This window comes from Dermacentor variabilis, chromosome 1, assembly GCF_050947875.1.
Source record: "Dermacentor variabilis isolate Ectoservices chromosome 1, ASM5094787v1, whole genome shotgun sequence".
NCBI lineage: Eukaryota > Metazoa > Arthropoda > Arachnida > Ixodida > Ixodidae > Dermacentor > Dermacentor variabilis.
This window is the reverse complement of record NC_134568.1, coordinates 115,274,142-115,294,942: the sequence shown is the minus strand read 5'-3', so window position 1 is coordinate 115,294,942 and position 20,801 is coordinate 115,274,142. Positions and strand designations below refer to the sequence as shown.

The 20,801-nt window shown below is 44.0% G+C and overlaps 1 protein-coding gene across 1 annotated transcript in view; it reads left to right on the top strand.

Moving 5' to 3' along the window:
- Positions 1-1,042: 1,042 nt before the first annotated feature.
- Positions 1,043-20,801, top strand: part of LOC142582173 (uncharacterized) — a 52,986-nt gene continuing 33,227 nt past the window's right edge. Inside the window, exons 1-9 of the mRNA XM_075691604.1 lie at positions 1,043-1,107; positions 1,706-1,899; positions 6,471-6,540; positions 9,003-9,129; positions 11,988-12,185; positions 13,432-13,605; positions 16,257-16,323; positions 17,037-17,216; positions 19,159-19,315. Coding sequence (XP_075547719.1) covers positions 1,043-1,107; positions 1,706-1,899; positions 6,471-6,540; positions 9,003-9,129; positions 11,988-12,185; positions 13,432-13,605; positions 16,257-16,323; positions 17,037-17,216; positions 19,159-19,315 — 1,232 coding nt within the window. The remainder of the gene's footprint in view (positions 1,108-1,705; positions 1,900-6,470; positions 6,541-9,002; positions 9,130-11,987; positions 12,186-13,431; positions 13,606-16,256; positions 16,324-17,036; positions 17,217-19,158; positions 19,316-20,801) is intronic.

Here is a 20,801-nt window from a genome sequence, read left to right as displayed (position 1 = left end):
AGTTGTTCCTCCGGAAACGAACTCACTGTATCACTGAATGCAGCTTTGCAAAAAACATCCTCACCAAAGAGCATTTCTAACACGAGGAGATGCTAACACTTCGCTTTCGTTCGTGTCGAAAGCACTGCTTGCTACCAGCATCTTTTGCTTCTTGGAGAGGCTGGCTCCTCGCAATCGGCTCGTAGATGGAGGGAGCATCGCCTAACTCCTCAGAGAAACGCAAGATCTCGAAATTCACCATTACTGTCTCAGCAAAACAGCAGCGCCAAACCACCTTCCACCGTGCTTTATGTGTCGGGGTAGCGCTCGGTCCGAACGAACACCGTTGTTGACGTCAAGAGGCGCCCGACCCATCACAGGCGGAAACGAGGCGCGCGAGCTGCCCCCATTCTGCTGCTACACTTTTCGTTGAAATAAAAGCTGTTTGCGCTTTTTTTCGCTCAATTTTGATGCGATATTCGAATTTGGAGGGTTGAAAACCATTATTACGTACAGCTATTCACTCATTTGTACTGGAAAACCTTTCAGCTTCCCTTTAAGAGAAAATTGAACCCTTTTTTAGAGTGTACTTACATGAACTCCCAAGGGATACGGGCCAGTTTTCTCAAAAATTCTCTTACACAAATGCTGCTTGTAGTTAGCCATCACTGCTTCGATCCTTTTATTGCGATAGCATATATACGAAAACTCTAGGTGCGTTCACACCATCGCCATAGCTCTTCATCATGCAAGCGTTGTAAGACGCTTGCCAGCTTCCAGGGCGCGGTTCCTTTTGTCCGGGAGTAGTTGCATCTGGTGTTACGTCGCACTAACATGCCGCACCCGCGTATATTTCTAACACCATCCTAGGAGTTCGAGCGCTCAACTTTGATATCGCTGTCAATACTTCCCTTTTTTGTGTGTATGTTTGTACTATAAGTCCATTCCCGGTCCAGTCGTTTCTCCTTCGCATTGCTTCAGGTCATCTCCTAGGTCACCATGTCATCGTATTGATTTGTCTTGCTCATTTCTTCTTCCTCAGGCAATTTTCGGCAGCCCTACCATGCTGCAGAAATCTATCGAGTACACGTGGCTGCACCCATGGTTGGGAACAGGCCTTCTGACAAGGTAAATCATTGTTACGCTTGCTTCTTCATTAACGATTAGCAGAATGTTGCTGCTCTTACTTTTATACTTTTATGAATACTAAGAAAGGAACAGCCTAACTGATCCCCGTTTGGCTCCTCCGTATATTATTGATTTCCTTGGCGAAGGTAGAGCGTCGACAGATTCAGGGACAATGGATGCAAAAGAGTTTCAGAGGCGAAGAACGACACGCCTGCTCGGACGACCCGTTTCTTTGCACGAACAATGGTCTGAACAGTTCAAAATGGAAGTGAATGTAGAAGTCCAGCCAAAGCAATGGAATGAGGTTTTCGAACTGAACAAAATATGAGCGAGAGTTGAGGAAGGTTCATAGTCGCAGGCTTGACATGTCCTGACTCAGAACTTGATAGACAAAACTTTCAGTGGAACATCTGAGTCACCCTTTCTGCCATGCCTCCATCTGCAGACTACCGTTCTCTGCCGACTTCCAAAAAGTGGCAAATTAACGCGTTGTATTAGATCCAGGTCATTGCTTTGTTTTCTGATAAGCAAAAAAATTTACGTGAACATGCACGAGCTGGTGCGACGCGTACGCGACACTATGCTCGCCGCTTTGCAGCACGGGCGCCAAGTGGAAGACGCGCAGGCGAATGCTGACGCCCGCGTTCCACTTCCGCATCCTGGAAGACTTCCTGCCCGTCATGAACGAACACTCGGTGGTGTTCAAGGACTTGCTCAAGCAGCACGTGGGAAGACCCGACGGTGTGGACGTCGTGCCCTCGGTTGCACGCTGCACCTTGGACGTCATATGCGGTGAGGTCCGCAAGGCTGCTCTTGCATGCGCAGATTAGCCACTGACGCCTGTTTTATGAGAACCCAAGGAGACTGGTCCATAGAGAGGAGAACACAAACACACTGGACTAGCACTGACTTACAGCCGTTTTTTTTTTCACTCCTTTCGGTGCTGCTTCTAAATGCTCACAAGACTCGCATATCAAGACAACTAGAGCAGAGAAGAAATTGGCGACAAGTAATCGAGCAATACCGCACAACTGGACAACATCATCATGTTATATCAATCCAGGAAAGCTTAGTCTCAAGATTATGATTACAAGTTATCATTTCTGATGAAACAAAACCAGATAAAGTGTGTTGGTAAAGTGTGCAGAAACGAACAAAAGCAAACAAACAACATACATACAAAATCTATACTAATAATCTACTTTATGTGATTTAGACTGCGTCTGTGACGAAACGCGATGACAAATTGAAAAAAAAAGGAAATGAGAAGCGTAGGACATATACAACCTAAATTACTCATTTGAGAAAGTCTCAGCACCACTAAGTAATACAGAACACTTGCTGATGCACTTACCAAGAAAAAAAAATACTGGTACACTTTTGCTTCAGATTTGTGTTTGTCTTTACGTTTAGTCAAGAAATTTGAGTACTGCAAGATTTTCTTGCTGCCCCGTGATCCCTGAATAGTGGCATTCTACGTGCTCACCAAGTATGAACGAGCTCTCCCAAGTCAAGGCCTTACTCGACTTCCACTGATGGCATATATCGGCTTTAGGGACGGTGCCGGGACAAAACTATTGCGTTTCTCAGCCATGACTTCTTATACGTGTTCGCCATTATACGGCGCAGATATTAACGTTTATAATTCGAAGGTATTGCTAATTCTAGTAGATTAAGGACAAAGTCAATAGCTGCATAATTATGAAATTGCTGGCCTATTTCATTTAAGCTATAAAATGTTGTTCATCCACATTGTAGGAACTAGTTGAGCTTAAATTATGGTGTTTTACGCGCCAAAACCACTTTCTGATTATAAGGCACGCCGTAGTGGGGGACTCCGGAAATTTGAACCATTGGGGTACTTTAACATGCAACTAAATCTAAGTACGTGGGTGTTTTCGCATTTCGCCCCCACCGAAATACGGCCGCCGTGGCCGGGATACCTTGTTGAGGTTCTATCGTAGCAAGCATTTTAACGCGAGAGAGAGAGAGAGAGGAGAATTCAGGAAAGGCAGGGATGTTAACCAGTCAATAGTCTGGTTGGCTACCCTACACTGGGGGATGGGAGAAGGGGAAGAGAAAGAAGGGAGAGAGAAGGTGTAGATACGCGTACGGACAGCACTTCAGTTAGAGTCGCTCGAGCAAACCAGAAGTTCTGAGAAAACACAAAAGTGCCTTCACTGCCTTCTGAGCCGATGATCGGTCGGGACGGTGCTCTAATATGGACTGTTCACTCAGAGGACGATCGTCTAGTTTCCTCAATGTGTTGGACAAAGACTGTCTTTGTGCTTGAAATTGTGGACAATGGCACAATAAGTGGTCAATGTTCTCCTCGCATCCGCAAACATCACATGCAGGAGTATTAGCCATTCCAATTAGTGCTGAGTAGGCATTCGTGAAGGCAACTCCAAGCCATAACCGACACAGAAGAGACGCTTCACGTCGGTGTAGACCCGCTGGAGGTTTGAGTCGAAGTGACGGGTTTAGTCTGTGCAGTCTTGTGCGCCTTGTAGGTGCGGTGTTCCACTCTGCCAAGGAGATCGTGCGTGCTAGAATGCCAAGTTGCCTCGCGGCGTCGGTCCTTGAGAGAGGAATGGGGACGCAGCGGTCTTCTTGGTTTGACGTCCGAGCTGCCTTATCGGCGTCATCATTTCCAAGGATATTGCAATGACCTGGTATCCACTGAAAAGAGATATCATGTCCTTTTGCTATTAAGTGATGAACAAGTTCCGCGATTTCGCACGTGAGCTGATCGTGAGTTCCATGTCGGAGAAACGACTGCACACATTGCAAGGCCGGCCTTGAATCGCAGAAGACTGCCCATTTTCTAGGACTTTCAGCGTTTATCACTTGAAGCGCGTCGCGGAGAGCCGCGAGCTCTGCAGCTGTGGACGTAGTGACATGGGAAGTCTTGAACCGCTTGGTTATTCTCATTGCTGGTATAACTAGAGCGCCGCCGGAACTGGTTGATGTAGTTGATCCATCAGTGTAGACGTGTGTGCAGTCGCTGTATTTCTCGTACAAGAGAAGTAAAGTTAGTTGCTTGAGCGCTGATGATGGCAAGTCCGACTTCTTCTGAAGGCCTGGGATTGTAAGGTTCACTTGAGTACGGCGCATACACCATGGAGGAATGGAAGGCCTTGCCGCAGGTGTGTAACCTGACCTGAAAGAGGCACAGTGCGCGAAGACAGTCGCACTGAATGTCGTGTGGGGCCTATCTACTGGGAGACTTGCTAGGTGGTGGGTAGGGGTCCGGGCAAAGTGTCGTATGTGCACACGCATTGTTTCAATGATAATGTGCGTTTTAATAGTGAAATCTTGAGCGACTGCAATAACCTCAGTCGTTGACGCACTCCGCGGTAGACCGAGACATATCTTGAGGGCTTGGGCTTGGATGCTTTGAATTATATTCAGGTTAGTTCTGCAGGTGTTGGACATGACCGGTAGACTGTACCGTAGGAATCCAAGAAAGAGGACCCTGTACAGTTGCAGCATAGAGTGTATTGGTACTCCCCAGGTCTTTCCTGCAAGGAACTTAAACATATGACAAATTCCTGTCAGGCGCTTTTTCACATAATTCACATGAGGGGTCCAGGAGAGATTTTTATCAAGGACCACCCCCAAAAATCTGTGACTCGTGTTGTACGAGATCATGTGTCTGTCGACGGATATCATGTATGGAGACATTGTTTTCCTGGTAAATGCCACCGCTGCGCACTTTTCGTATGATATACGAAGTCCTTGTTCTCTAAGGTAGGATGATGTTAAAGTGACTGACTTTTGAAGCCGCGCGCGAAGCTGCAGTCGCGTCACAGCCGACGTCCAAATGCAAATGTCGTCGGCATAGATGGAGAGCCTAACGGTGCCTGGCAGGATGTCGGAGAGTCCAATGAGTGTTAGACTGAAGAGCGTTGGGCTGAGTACTCCGCCCTGAGGCACCCCACGGTTACTGTAATGCTGTGAGGTCGGGCCATCCTCGGTAAGCACGAAAAAGGATCTCTTATGTAGATAGCTACTTATCCAGAGATAGACTTTGCCGCCAAGTCCTACTGCCTCTAACGCGTTGAAAATCGCTTCGTGCGTTACGTTATCGTACGCTCCTTTAACATCCAGAAACAGGGCAGCAGATAATCTTTTGCAGGACTTCTGGTGCTCGACGTACGTCACTAAGTCGATAACGTTGTCTATGGAAGAACGGCCACGCCTGAAGCCGGCCACTGCATCTGGATATACCTGGTAATGTTCGAGGTACCATTCTAGCCGTGCTAGAACCATCCTCTCCATTAGTTTTCCGATGCAACTGGCAAGCGCAATTGGTCGGTATGATGCAATGTCTACAGGCGACTTGCCAGGCTTGAGTAGTGGAATTAGGCGACTGGTCTTCCATTCCTGCGGAACCGTACCTGTCTGCCAGGAGCTGTTGAACAAGAGCAGGAGCTCTTTTCGAGCCTCTTCGCCAAGATTACATAGGGCACGGTAGGTTATACCGTCGGGTCCTGGTGAAGATGAACGCTTGCACAAGGCCAGTGCAGCTTCGAGCTCGTCCATGGAGAAAGGACTATCCATGCGGGGGTCGCGTGAAACCGGTGAGTGGTGGAGCGTCGATGTTCCAGCGGAACTAGTTTCGCCAGCAATCCTCCTGCAGAAAGCTTCCGCTACGTCAATCTCGCTGCATTGTTGGTGAAGGGCCAAAGACTTAAAAGGGTGGCGCTGCAGAGGGGTTCCACGGAGACCACGAAGCATTTTAACGCATTATGCAAAAATTACAGTAGCCAGCCCCTCCACATTTCGCCTTTGCTTCGTTCATACATTTTCACGCATTTTAAACAGCTGTTATGATGATAATGACGATAATAACAGGATAGTTTTATAGCGCATGGGAGAAATATGGCCAAAGAGTGCCAATACACTCTGTTTTGCGTGCGCTTTTGTTACAATGCACTAAAACCATTCGACCAACGGAGGAACAGAAAACTTTAAGTATTAAACGGATACGCAGTCATCATCAGTTCACGCGTGCAAGTGCGTTCCACTCGATGCTGCTCAAATTTCTGCTAAATTTATTTGAATTGGCACGATATAGCTGGCTCTTTCCAGGAGTCCTGTGATCTTGACAAGCAGCATATGAAGAAAAAATATGCTTTGAAGTTTGTTGCGTCAAAGAGATAAAGAAGGAGGAATGCACAGAAAGATGCTGTGATGTTGAAAAAAAAATAAATGAAGATTTATGTTTTGTTTCTGACATTTTCGTTTCCTCTGTGCCTTATAACCGACGCCAATATTTGCAGATTCAAAGCATTAAACTTTGATTACAGAGAATACAAATTTAAAATGAAATGCTTGTGCCGCACCTACATCTGCAGAAACCGCCATGGGCACATGTGTCAACGCCCAGCAATGTTCCGACTCAAAGTACGTCCGGGCTGTGTTGCGGTAAGTCTGACCCTTTCTTTCAGCATTCCCTTATGGCACGCCAACCGTGTCGCCATAGATTACTTGCATATTCTCACACTGTTAGAAAAATGACAAATGAAGAAATCACTTACCACTTCCAGATTCAGCTGTTGTTAGTTTATATTACCTGAGAAACTATACACGAAGAGAAGTGCAATTTGCCACAGTATTCCATACTAAAAAAGCGCATTTTCGTTTAAATAGCTAAAAACCTCAGCAGGTTAGTACGTAACACTCGCCTGTTCAGTTGAGCTGATAACATTTTCCTGCAAAAGCCATCGCAGAAGCGAGCCCTCCATTTTGTACCCAGCTCAACGCAACACTAAAAGTGTGCGCGATAAAAATGCCACACTTTTCTTGAGAAGCCTGCTGCAAGTTGAGTACTGTATTGTCAGTGTGTAAAACGTAAAATACAAGTGTCAGTGTCTGACGCTGGCGGCAGCCGAGACGTGCATAAACAGACCACGCAAGCACACTCGCAAGGTCCGCAGTGAGTGTATAATATGAGAGTAGGCTCACGTAGTCCAACGACTCTCCATTGTGCTTACGAAAGCGAGCCAGCGTTGTTCTATAATTCCCGTTATTTTGCGTAAATATAGCGATTCTGGCAAGGCTGTTGCGGCCACTGTGAAAGTCCTTGCTTTCAAAAGGCGCAGACTTTCTTTTTATGCGCTGTATGCAGGGCAGACAAAAATTCCTCCCACTAGTTTATTTATTTATTTATTTATTTATTTATTTATTTATTTATTTATTTATTTATTTATTTATTTATTAACAGAACATTGCACATACTTACATTGTACACCCATGGAAATAGTAGAGTACAAAGGTTAAGACTCAGAAACAGGGCTACACAAGGAGTTTTAACTGTTTCGTATCAACAAGGCGCATATGTCAGCATGAAAGCTTCAACCCAGCCGTACAGCGAAACAGAGAGCGCTAAGCTGGGTTTACCGCGGCATTGTACCAGGAAATAATCCATCAGACGTGTTACGCTGAATTCGCCGGTTTTTTTCAGGTTACCAAAGCCAAGCAGCAACATGCATAGACAGCATTTGGTAAAGACAAAGCAAACACGGTTATGATGGCTGGCCCAGTGCTCCGAATAGACTACGTGTCTGGCTTGATTGAGAAATTTGTGTCGCCCTCCTCCAACCCTTAACACGCATTATTGCTGCTTTTAAATGTTCGCAGTAATTGACAGAAAAGTGGAATTACAGTTTTTTCGTCTGTCTCGGTAATTTTGTTCCGCTTGACTTCCAGTCTTTCGCCCACTCCCAGCAATCATGGGTGTGACACTTTTTGGTATGTCGCACTTACGTTTTGGTATTATACAAATAATTTACGCGAAAACCTGCAAGGTGAAGGGGATATCAAAAGTGGAAAATTTGTCGTCACTCTACCTCTACAGAAGCCAATCAACCTTGAAGGCCTTAGAAGGGCACTAAATGGGGGAAGGGGGGGGGAGTCACTACATTGTTTCTTCTTGTCGCTTCCAGTTGACGATCGCTTCATTTCATCCGTTAGCCTCTGGGTAAGATAACATGGCAAAACGACTGCCCCAGACAGCTAGTGGTATCAGGGGCTTATTACAATACTGGTCAGTTATGAAGTGTACTTATCGAGAAATATAGGAGGAAAGGCTACACTGCGTGTCTTCACTGTGTCCGTGTCAGTGCGCTGCTTCACCAGCAAGGTATGATGATTAATAACCAACTAGCCCAACTTTCTACATTACTAAACGTAGGAGTGTTTCCCTTTCTTCGGTGCAATTAAAGGCCAGGTAGAAAACGTATTCTCCTTTCGCCGATGCGTCTGACGTCAGAAAAGGAAAGAGAGAACCAAGATGAATCATTCAAATACTCGCCAATATTCACGCTTATTTATTTATGAGGTGTTTTCCTAATGAATGCTGCTCGCCTATTGAACTCCATTGTGCTAAATGTGGCATACACGATACAGGAAATCAGCCATTTACAGAGAATTCAAACATATAAGTCACTGATTTCTTTTTCAGCTTAATCTTTGCACGAGTTTCCGGCAGGAGGAGCAGCACACTTCAGCACACATTCAATTAGCATCCTTAAACTACGTTCCTACGGTCCTGCATCCTTAAACTACGTTCCTACGGTCCTGTCTAATTTGTTGCGATTGCTTGCTTTACGCAAGCTCTCTTCCGCCCATACAACGACAAAACATAAACCAGAATGAACACAACTCCGTGCGCTGGACTTCCAAGGACAGCCATCAGAAACACAGAAATCTTGAAGATGTAGCCTTTAATAAATGAGAAAACGCAGGGGTCAAACAGTGGATTCATCTGTAAGGAGCACGCGCATATATATATATATATATATATATATATATATTGATTCTGCACACCGTCCTCTCGTGTCCACTTATGTCAAATAACAAAAAAACTGCACTCCCCTCTCTTGTAGGCTGGGTGAGCTTTGGTTCTCACGCGCCACAAAGCCCTGGACTTGGAATGACTTCACCTACAGATTCACTGCCGATTCTGTGGAGTTTGATAATTGCGTGAATACTGTGCACACGTTCACGAGAAAGGTGTGTTCGCCATTCATCACAAGCGCGTATATTACGCTTAAGAAAATTATTACTGAGAAATGTTTTATTACGCTTTTATTTATTTGAGCAGGAATAAAAAGCTTTAAGGTTTGGAGCTCTGGAGTCATCGTCGTTTAAAGGAAATAGCAATGCCCTCACTTTGACAGACGCTTCTTAAAAATAATAAAAAAGCTAATTCATTTAGGTGTCTAGTACGTGAACCTGCTTACTGGCAGCGGCACTACATTAATATTTTTGACAATGTATTTCAGCTTCGACAGGAAATATGTGGGTCATTAGTCGGTCAACTCATGGGTCATTAGTGACCGAGGAGAAATTTTATCATTTAAAACCACTGCTCAATGTTTCCTTTCACAACGAAAAACGTTTGCATGCATATGCTTTCTTCATGCATTCATATACAGGGTGTTCTCTTTTTTTTAACTGCACCAATTTTTAAAAATTCCCTATGGCAGATAGCACACTGCTAACCCATGATCTAAATTATTAGACGAGGTGGCCATTACTTCTACGAATAATCAAAACGTCTAATTGAATAATTATCATAATTAGGTTCATTATTTTTAACTTAATTACTTTACGACACATATGTCAACCTACCAATTAGAGCCGGTGAGTTTGGAAGACGTATCCACTTGGAACGAATTCTCAGGACTCCCCCAATTTCACGATATTTATTTTCAATGTGTCCAACGAAATGAATTGGCGTTCCAATGATCTTTAAAGAAAACGCAGTGTTATGCAGTGTCCGACGAAAAGCGCTGCGTTTCGTCGGACAGTGAAAATTAATATCTCAAAACTGGTGCAGTCCTGAGAATTTGTACAAATGGATATTCCTTGCGAACTCACCCGATGTAATTCGTAGATTGAAATACGTGCCGTAATATAAGTAATTAAAACATAATTAACTTGATTATGTTAAGTATTCAATAAGGCATTTTGATTTCCCGTAGAAGTAATAGCCGCCTCGTGGAGTAATTTCGATCTAAGGCTAGAATTGGACTATCTGCCACAGGCAATTTTTAATAATTTGGTGCAGCTAAAAACCCCCTATACATAACACTTGGTGCTTCCTTAGTTCTTATTTAGTCGGCTTTTTTGGAGATTTAATTCCATACACAGGAACAGTCAAGATGTTTGAGCTAGATTTATGGAAGTTTTTCATTTTCTCTGCAGTGAAATCTGATATTTTTCGAGTGACAAAAATTACGCTCACAGTTTCTGCAATACACGTCATGTATTCTGTGACCAAATCAAACTCAAGGGAGCGCCACTTGTTAAATCGCTCGTGACATTACTTCACTTGAATTGTATGCTGTACCTTTATTTTCTGCATTGTAAAACCTGACTTCACAGTACAAGAATGTAGGAAATTTTAAGATTATCAAACTATGCTAGGAAATAGTTGTTACAATGCTATAAAAGTTTACTATGTGAAATTTTATAGTAAAGCCATTAGTGGCACATAGTACAATTTCAGAATACAGAATTGAATTTTTTTTCCTTTCTCAACGACTGGCGTTTAGCAAGCGTTAAAGTAAGAAGTCACTTTTAAAATAATGTGCGGCTTGCTCCAACCCAGGTCACAACGCAAGGTCTTCTCTTAAAAATGTGAAAAATTGACCGTTTGGCCACACGTTTAGCCAGCTATCCCAAAATCACGGGTAGAAAAAACAAAAACACATGACAGAAATGCAAAACACTGTTGAGAGTCTAAATAAAATGGCAAAACATTTACAAAGCAATGCCGTGGATCACTGTAAAAATGATAAAAAAGGGCATAAGACTACACGTCCTACAGAAGCATGAACAGGTAATGTGAAGAGGAAGGAAATTAAAGATGCACATTAACTGGCATTCGCAAGAAATTTATCAATTCACTGTCTACGAGAAAACCTCAAAGAACGTCGAAAGCCAATATTTATTTGCTGGGGCATGACCGAGGTCCAAACACTTTCTGCGCAGAGAAAAGGCATCTACCTAATGTGTTCAAACGACTGCGAAATATCTCTCGCTGAACGTTATGTTGCGCGCGCTGAACGAGACAGTACTCAACAGAAGCTTCCATTCTGCCGCAGTGCGGACACTCAGATGATGTGTGTTCTTTTAGGTCATACAAAAAGTAAGGCGCATAGTTTATCATGAGGCGTAGGCAGTTTAAAAGCACGTCAAGCGTGCAGTCGATCGTGAGGTTTTACAGAGAAGAGCAGCAGAGGATCAATGTATGCAACAAAGAGCACCGCTTTGCGCGCTCATCAGACTATGTCATTCAGTGTAACTTCTTTGGCAGGCCCTAAAGGAGAACCTTGGCATCCTATGGTGAGAAGACAACTGTCAGTGAATCTAAGGCATGTCAGAAAGACATTGTAGTGGCGTAAACATGGGGGTAGAAATGACGCTCACGGGGTGATATTTTATACTTATCTGGTTCGTCTCACTGACGAATGAAATAGGATGGCAAAACCCCGCAAGCGAGCCCTCGAAGGAATGAAACAAAATCCATGCAAAGCTGTACCGAGAGGCCGACAGGATAACTAGCTTGTCAGGATGCTGTGTTATACCTGCTCAGCAATGTCTGATAATATAAAACAAGTTCTAAATGCCCCAGTGGCTCCAGCAGACTGCGAACAATATAGGATTAAGGTAGTGGAAGCAACGAAACTAGAATTAACTTCGCATAATTACCAGTGATAATTACGGCACGCCATTTACGATGCACTTGCGTGAAACGTGGATAAAAAAACATAGCGTCCGTTCATTCAGAGCATAGAATAAACGTTTGGCATTTTCACTTCGTGAGGCAGAAATGATGTGACAAATTTTTGTCCTTTCCAAAGGTCATCAAGGACCGGAAGAAAATGCTCCTGGAGCTCCAGGCAGCGTCCGAGCAGATCGATGGTGCAGGCGAGGACGAGTACCTGAACCTTAGTGGTTGTAGAAGGGCCTTCCTGGATCTGCTGCTATCGCAGCATTTCAAGGACCCGTCGTTCACAGAGGAGGACATACGAGAGGAAGTCGACACATTTACATTCGAGGTAAGAGTACAAACAAAAATTGGGCACTGGAAAATCCTGATCTCATTTTATCACACCGTTTTCCTACCTCAGTGCTGGGAAGCTCTCGAAAGTGGTCTGTCGCATGTTGGAACGTTAGCGGCTCAGGTTGAGTGATCGTAGAAGCCTCATTTCATATATGAATCGTTCTGACTGCTTAGCGGTTTTTCTTGTCGCAAGTAACCAATTTCATTGTCTCTGATTGTGCACGTATTGTGGAGTTTCAGAGAGTACTGCGACATAACCTCCGTAACACTGTAACTTCAATATCACTGAACATCTTTGGTAAGTATGTGGGAAACAAGATAGAAGAGGAAGAAAAGCAATGATGAAAAATATTTAAAGTCAGGCGTTCTAGGGACAAGCAAACCATAAAAACTTCAGCTTTTTTACAAAATGCTGTCGAATACCCCATACTGAAATGTTCATTCCTTATGGTGTAATTTTCCTTCCTGTAGGGTTCGCAACACATGCAATCGTCGCACTTGTTATTTCGCGTGCTTTGTTTTTTTTTTTTCTGCTCCGTCCTCTCACCCATTTCGCTATCCCTCTCATTTCGGCATTATATTTTTCTTTTTCTCATGAGTGTAAGCTCACGAATTGACCGGCATAGTCGGCCAATTATGCGCAGCGGAGCTGTGCGTTTTCTTAATCTTTTATGTGCCATCGAGCGTGAGACCATGTTCTGACCGAACCATTCGAACAAACCCGCCTATAGCTTGTACTCTTATACACAATACAGATGACAGACTACGATAAACTGAAGCACAGAAAACCGTGAACAAGGCTTTCACACGCTAACATCCAATGTCCCCGCCTTTTCTTTCTTCTTATCGGTGGCCTCTTTTCCCACCAACAATGCATAAGATTTACCATTCAGCCGCTCCTGATCCTTTACCTTAATCCTGTGATTTTTACCTTCTATATTTATACGACAGTGTTTATTTCGGCTCAAACTGAAGTTTACAATAAAAGTACCCTCGCTATCAGCATGCCGCCTCAAAACAAAAGTAAATCAACAAGTGCTTGCCCAAGTAAGCCTTTCATTTTTCCTTTAGTTGACAATATGTAAATTATGAGAACCTTCAGTTCCCAGTGTAAAAAAATACAATAAAATAAAGCAGACCATGCCAAAAATAAAAGTAAAATATATAATATAACATTCTATTACAAAGCTCTCAGGCTTCGCTAATGTTCTGCGCTTTCCCGGCTGGGTTCTTACTTACAGGGTCACGATACGACAGCTGTGGGAATCAGCTGGACCCTGTATCTGTTGGGGCTGCATCAGGACGTGCAACAGAAGGTGTACGAGGAGCTGGAGGATATATTTGGCGATGACAGAGACCGAGACGCCACCATGGAGGACATCAGGCGAATGAAGTATCTGGAATGCGCCATCAAGGTTCGCTGTTTTCGTGTACGCGAAAGAGGTTGTTGTGCTGAAGTCGAAAAATGCACATCGTTAAGCAGACTACATGTGGCAACTCCACAAACAGCGACCCTAGCTAGTGCAGGTGGAAAATTAACTCTGTTTATACGGGAAAGCTTCGTTTTTTCTCAAACACTAATCGTACAGGCGCGACATGTTGGCAAATTTCTGAGCAAATATTTCCCACACGCGCGCAGTAGCACGTTATGGAAATAGTGGCATTGGTTTTCCTGGGTAAAGGCCACTCAGGAAATGCCCGAGACGTTTAAAATGTGAGATCATGTTATAACATTTATATTTACGGGAATCTTGACACTGAAGGCAACGTTATCGAAGAAACAACTACAGCAGCAATCGGTCTATGACAATGGCTGCATCGGGCCGAAAGACTCAGCACTGAGCTCCTTTTATCGGAAAGTCTAAAAATGACTTGGAAATAGTTACAAAATTGCTGTTTTCAGAACGCGACTACGAAATGTAGCGCAAACTTCCGCAGGTGTAAGCAATCTCGTAAGGGGAAGTGCACTCTCACTGGCTGTTCAGCCGATCTGAGATACGACTCTGAAAGGTGGATGTGAGTACGCTTGCTTATTTACTCGAAACATGTTTCCGCATTGCTGCTTCGCTTGCGGCTCAGACACCCACACTCATTTACGTCCTTCGCAAGAGATTTCGAAACTTAACGATCTCGTACTCCACGTCGTGTCGGAGCGGGCGAACTGTTGCGATTCTGCCGAATCCTTAATTGTGTCTCTGGCGCAGGCGTCTCTCGACCAGCCGTGGCCATTTCCTTTCCTCCTCTCGCGAAACCCAAATTTATGAGATATTGTAGCGGGGTCCGCTGCTGAACGACGAGTTCGGGCGTGAGTAAGCACTGTAGCTCCTAACCAAAGGGTGATTTCTTTACTGCGCTCGACAAGCTTTAACAGAGCCACCGCTATGCTGGTAATCTCGAAAAATTATTCAGATCACTCCGAGTTGTTTGGAAGGTCGAAAATTGGGCTAGCTTATTCGGCGTTATCCAAAATGTAACGGCGTGACTTGGGACGAGGAGATAAGCATAAAAGCAGAGGAGGAGGATAGCACTCGTCCGCGACTAGAATTCAGTTTAATGTATTCGTCCGAAATCTCATTCTTACATCTTGAATCAAGTAATTTGGAAGGCCCGAAAAGGTAGAAGACTTCTTTCAATCGCACACTTTATCAATCGCACATTATTATAAATCCCATTATTATTGCAAAATATTGTGAATGAGACAGGTGGCCACCGTTCAATAACCATAATAACATTTTTGTAAAGAAGCTAACGAGTTCTGAGCCGACGAACATATGTAGCAATCTCGCTGGAATGATTCCCTTAACTCCCGCTGAGACACCAGGAAAAAGAACTATTTGCCGTAATCAGAGAGCAACACTAAATTCTGCGCCCTAATGCTGCTCTCGATGATAATTTTTTTCTTCAGCGTATTCCGTACAACCCTTGCATTCAGATTAAATAAAGATTGCGCGACTTTCGTCGAGAGAGGAAAGAATGTGCTTACACTGGTGTCAGGGCAGAGCCACGAAGTTATGACCGCCTAGAAATAAAAGCATTGGGGCTTAATTAACGGCGAATGCTTTTGAAGAGAACGAAAGTCACCACAAGGCACCGGAAAAAAATTATGAACTATTTGGTATGACTGGTAATCACCATGCTTGAAATATTTAAAGAGCGATGAATTTCTTAGTGTAGAGCATCTTATTTATTTTATACCTTTTTTATTGGGGACGGGGGGAGGGGTGTCATTTGTGCGAACAAGCAGTGTTTTCATAATCGTTGCATCGCGAAGTTACCGGAGTATTAGGTTGCGTGACCACTCTATCATTCTGGTGAAAAGAAAACGCTGAGCCCGTTGAGCTTAGTCTATCAAGCTTTTCGACTGGGATTAAGGAGCTCTTCCTGACATTTCTGCGAGGATCGTAATGGATACGATCTGCTTTATAACTGAATTTCTATTTGTAAGTGCCTAAATATCAAGCATATACAAGCAGCATCAAAGAGACATATTTTTCGAAGTTTCTAAGTGTGCGCTGAGCAATGAGGGTTCCAGCCAACTAGTAAAATCCTCTCACCGAAAGGGTCTTACTACAACTTTACGAGAGAAAAATAAGCTGCGAATTTTGCACCGATGCAAGGTATCATGAAGCATGGTTCTTCTTCCATCATGCAATTTTCTTTCAAGGTCAAGCTTGGTGCGATGAAACATTGCGTTATTTGAGCGCAATACAACAAGAACACCCCTTGCAATAGAAAGTTGTCTTATGTAATGCTCACCACTTTATTTTCATAGATGGAAAGCTGCCGTCTCTTACTGGTACTTCTCGCTATGTGATCATGTCTTGTGGTCATAAACGTCGAAAACTACAATGTCAGAAGAAATTGCATGTACTGGTTTCTGAGAATAAGTGAAAGTTAGTGTGGATGCGACACACGCATAGAAAATTTCTTCAAAGAACGGCGGGGGGTAGGAGAGCTTCGTGGGCGCTAAATGTACACGCAAAATCAGATGATGCGATGTATTTTTCATAATCCCTTGTTTGTTATCGTTTTTTCTTTTTCTAATAACTTTTGCGAGTTATTTTAGGAGGCACAAAGGCTGTTTCCATCAGTGCCACTCGTCGGGCGTCTTCTACAAGAAGACTGGACGTACGGTAAGTGACTTCAGGAGAATAATTGGAATTTGGTTTTCGTTGTTTCTTTCTTTGCATTTTCTGCAGCCATTTTATACCAGTCGTTAGCGTTACCATATCCCGCGTTAGTAATCATTTATCCCCGTCAGACGTGAGAGAACATGAACTTCGGCTGTTGTCGGGTTAGCAGGCGTTAAAATACAGTTTTAGTTTTTTAAACTATGACTGGCACAATGTAAGAAAATAAAGCAAAAAGAATCAGAATTTCAGTCAAAATCAGCTTGTTCCCCTTGTTCTCTTAATATTGATTAAAGCCTCATCGCGATGAAAATATGGCAAATAGACTACAAAACTGAAAACTGTTACAGGTAAAATTGAACAAAATACAGGCTTTAATTTGGAGCGCGCATTCTTTCGGCTCCTGCTTGTTGAGCGGGCTTGAGGGCTAAAGTGGGCTTGAGCTTAACAGGCAATGTACGTTGCATTGTGTTGCAAACGAATCAGAAAAATACAACGAGAGGAAGTATGGCAATTATTTTTACCTGCCTAGCATGCGCAATACATTGCTTTTATTTTCTCGAATTTCCCCGATCAAGGTTAGTCGCTTATTTATGTCCCAATTGCGATCATCCTAAGAAATACATCGCGCATTTTTATGAATAAACCACACTTTTGCAGGAGCACGTTTCGCGAATCTTCATGCTGCGGGCCACTAAAGATTTCTCTTCTTGCAGATGGCTACATTATACCGAAAGGAACAGTGTGCACAGTCTTCATCTACGTCCTGCACCGTGACCCTAGGGAATTCCCCAAACCGGAGGAGTACATACCGGAGCGATTCCTACCGGAAAACTGCGTCGGCCGGCATCCGTTCGCCTACGTGCCTTTTTCTGCCGGCTACAGGAATTGCATCGGTAAACAAATTCGCATCTTCGTGTACAACTGTACGTGTCATAATACATGGCGCTTCTTATCACATGCCGCGATAAGAAGTGAGGCCGAGCGATGAATGAGACATGTCACGCCCTAACAACATGGGACAAATACGAAAAACGAAAGGCCATACTTAGTGCGGGAAAGGGCATCGTCATTTAGATGGGGTCTCTCATTTATAGTCGCGAGTTCGTTCTCATGGCAATAGTCAGCCGCTGTCCAATGGACAAACGGAGACGCTGCAGCAGTAGTGAAAAGGTGCGCCCTCGCTGCTGCCGCATCCAGCAAAGGGCGAACGCGGCGGCCACAGTTCTTGCTATCTTCATTTTATTTAAGTAACTACATCACATGTACAGACATTATTACAGCAGGAAGGTATAACAACAAAACATGAACAAAGTCAAAATTAGACAAACACATAACGCATGACAAGAACACCATTTGATGAATACGAAGCAGCTCGGGTGGTACGGCTACTGCGCTCTCTGATAGCGCGTGCGAACAAAGAGTAAAGGGATACACGGAATGCAGGCCGTTGAATACACAAAGTCGGTATCATGCCATCAACTTTTATCGTTGATAATTTTCACTATATGGGTAGCTATCAGCCGGTTATCGTAGTCGAATTGGCGGGGTGCGCTCAGAGCTTTCAGAATTTAGTTTCTGAAGCGCAGCTAGACGAAAATGTTCACAGGAGGCTTCAGAACATCGAGCTCAAGCCAATAACCAATGCCATTGCACCTTAAGCACGCAGTGTTTGAATGATTCGTGAGGTTGAACGCCCCAAAGTAGTACTGGGGCTATGGCAAATGCTGTAATAGAGAGGGCTCTGCCTTATCTTGACAACCTGTGCCTCTCTTACGTACATCTAATAATAAGTAAACAAGTCTTTTGTTGTTACATTTCGCCCACGTCGAAATACAGAGGCTCTGGGTCGAACCCACGACCTCGTGCCTAGTAGCAGAACGCCACAACCACTGAACCACACATTTTGGTAGCCGCATAATGGACGTTTCTTATGGCTTTCGTATTCATAAAACTCCCTAAGATGCTGATGTGAGTTGCAAGAAGCGTTTGATGTGGATTTATATACCGAGGTAAGCCTTGAATTTATAAAGTTCAGTTGACTGAGGAGTACGTAGGAACGTGATGAAAACATAGGTGTAATGCGTAAGCGTAAACAGTGCACGTCGAAAAGCACCTTTCGCTTGGAAGACGAACTGATGTGTGCTTTCATGAAATACGTGACTGATTATGATATTTCTTTTGGTGTACCATTGCCGGGCATATCACTGAGCCCGTTTAACTTAGTGTTTAGCTAAGAACGAAATAGTTTAAAGGCCTGCAATTAACGGTCTGCGCACTGGTCTCGTCAGTATGTGCCCCTTGTTGTCGCTGTCTTTTCGCGCTGTTTAAAGTTTCACCATCATAACGTCTTGTTTTTGACTGCTCAATTTGAAATTAATGCTGTAGGTGCTGGAGATACCCATATGTATGTTTTTCATCTCCTTTAAGAACACTATTGCATGGGCCCATGGTAGCTAAGCAACAGCTGTGTTTCAGTGCAAGCTAGGCATGCGGTTAGTAATGAATAAGTGAACTGTGCGCACACATGTCTGACTTATGCACTGTAAACTAACTCCAGGCTGCGTTTCTTAGTGGTCCGAAAATTGACTTTTTGTTTTTCTTCGGCGATTTCCGCGTTGATAAGTGATTCTTTGGCTAGTACGCAAGCTCTGCAAAAAAAATTGTACAGCGGGGAAATTTCATGAGGGGCCAGTTCATGCCATGCTTGTTTAAGAATTATACGGCTCCAGATTTTTTTTATTACGATCTATTAAATGAAAAGCGAAAATTCACATTCAACTGGCGCTGCCAGCTTGCCGCGGGTCTGTAATCTTTCTGTCCTTCGTTTCTATGCAGGCCAGAAATTCGCTTCGATGGAGATGAAGACACTTGTGTCCCGCGTGCTGAGGAACTACAAGCTAGAATCGATGTACCACAGGGATAAGGTGCAAGCTGTGGCAGAGCTTGTGCTTCGCGCTCGCAACGGTCTGCGGATACGCCTCATTCCACGAGAGTAGTGACACCGTCGTTGTTATGCATCTCTGTTTCTTGTTATTTACATCATGTGCAAAAAGCATACTGTCTAAACACAGTTCTCTCCCGGCGACATCAGGGAAAATGTGTGTGTGTCCATTAATTTCACAATGTGTCCGTACGTTCGCTCACTCATGTCTGATGACTAGTCTTGATGCCTTATTTTTGCTCATGTCTCTATTTCACAACATAAGGCTTCATCAAACTGTAAACCCGAGAAAACTACGCACAGTGACACTTTAACAATTTAACAATTAAAGTGTTCGTTATTCTTTCACCAGTAATGAGCAAGTCTCCATTTCTTTTTTTCATCTTCTGCTAGGGCTCACGAAGTTGGCCGCAATCACAAAGTCTGACTAACGCAGCCAGACTAGCCACGCATGTATGTCATAAGTTTGTGCTCATTGAAGGGCAGAAACGTTTCTACTTCAGCGCCAATATTCCTTTCGAGATAGGGAGGTGGTTATCCACACGCACGTATGCACGCGTATGCACGACCGAGCACGCTTAATTCAGGTTTGTTGGTGTGCGTCCCCGACACGATAATGTGTACTACTTCTTCATATTGTTACAGGAAGAATCTATGTACAAAGGGTATATTTACAAGGCAAGGCGCGCAACGGTGCAGCAATGATATGGCTAGAGCGTTCACACCAGAAAGTCCCACCATCATCGTCGTTATCGTCCAAGCAGCGACCGTAGGATCGCCGCCCGTGAAAATACCTTTAAGCATAGGCTGCTTGTCGACAAGCAAGGTGGGTATTCTGCAACTGTCCACCTATTGGACATGTCCCCCCAATCCAGCGAATTAGAAATTCAGCAGCAGACGAAATGGACATGTTCATTAGGTGGCCACTTACAGAACGACCCGCCCGCCCTCACCTCCCCCCCCCCCCCCCGGGCTGAGAAAGCAAAATCTTATTCGTCCAATGAGGAGTAAGATTAAATTACGAGCACCTTGCTGAACCAGTAATCATATTCTCAACAATTCAAATCCCCGGACAGAGTCTTCACAGGCGGACTCATTATGAATTTTTAGCATCGACAAACATTTATAACTTCAAGACCAACAAGCATTTGCAGCTGCTGCTGTTTGTGAAGCACATGGTAAATATCAGCTCTGATTTTAAAGAAACTAGTGATCATGTTAAGCAGTGCAGTGAGAAACACAGCAGGGACAAAATTGGTACACCTGAAGCGCAATAAACAAAAGTACCATGGTGGCTAAGTGTTTCTGTTAGCGCAAAATAAACAGTGGCGACCATTATCAGCGGGCAGTTACACAATATGGGGCAAGCGGGACACCGAGTACGCTATTCCGCTTTGATTGTAGCACAAAGAAGTGCCCTCGCGGGAACGAGTCTAAGGCCGGAAGTCTAACCGAGTGTTGTTTCATCTTTTACCCTGCGCCGGTGATGGAAGTAAAGTGGAAATAAAAAAAATTTAGATGAAATTGAACTCTTGTG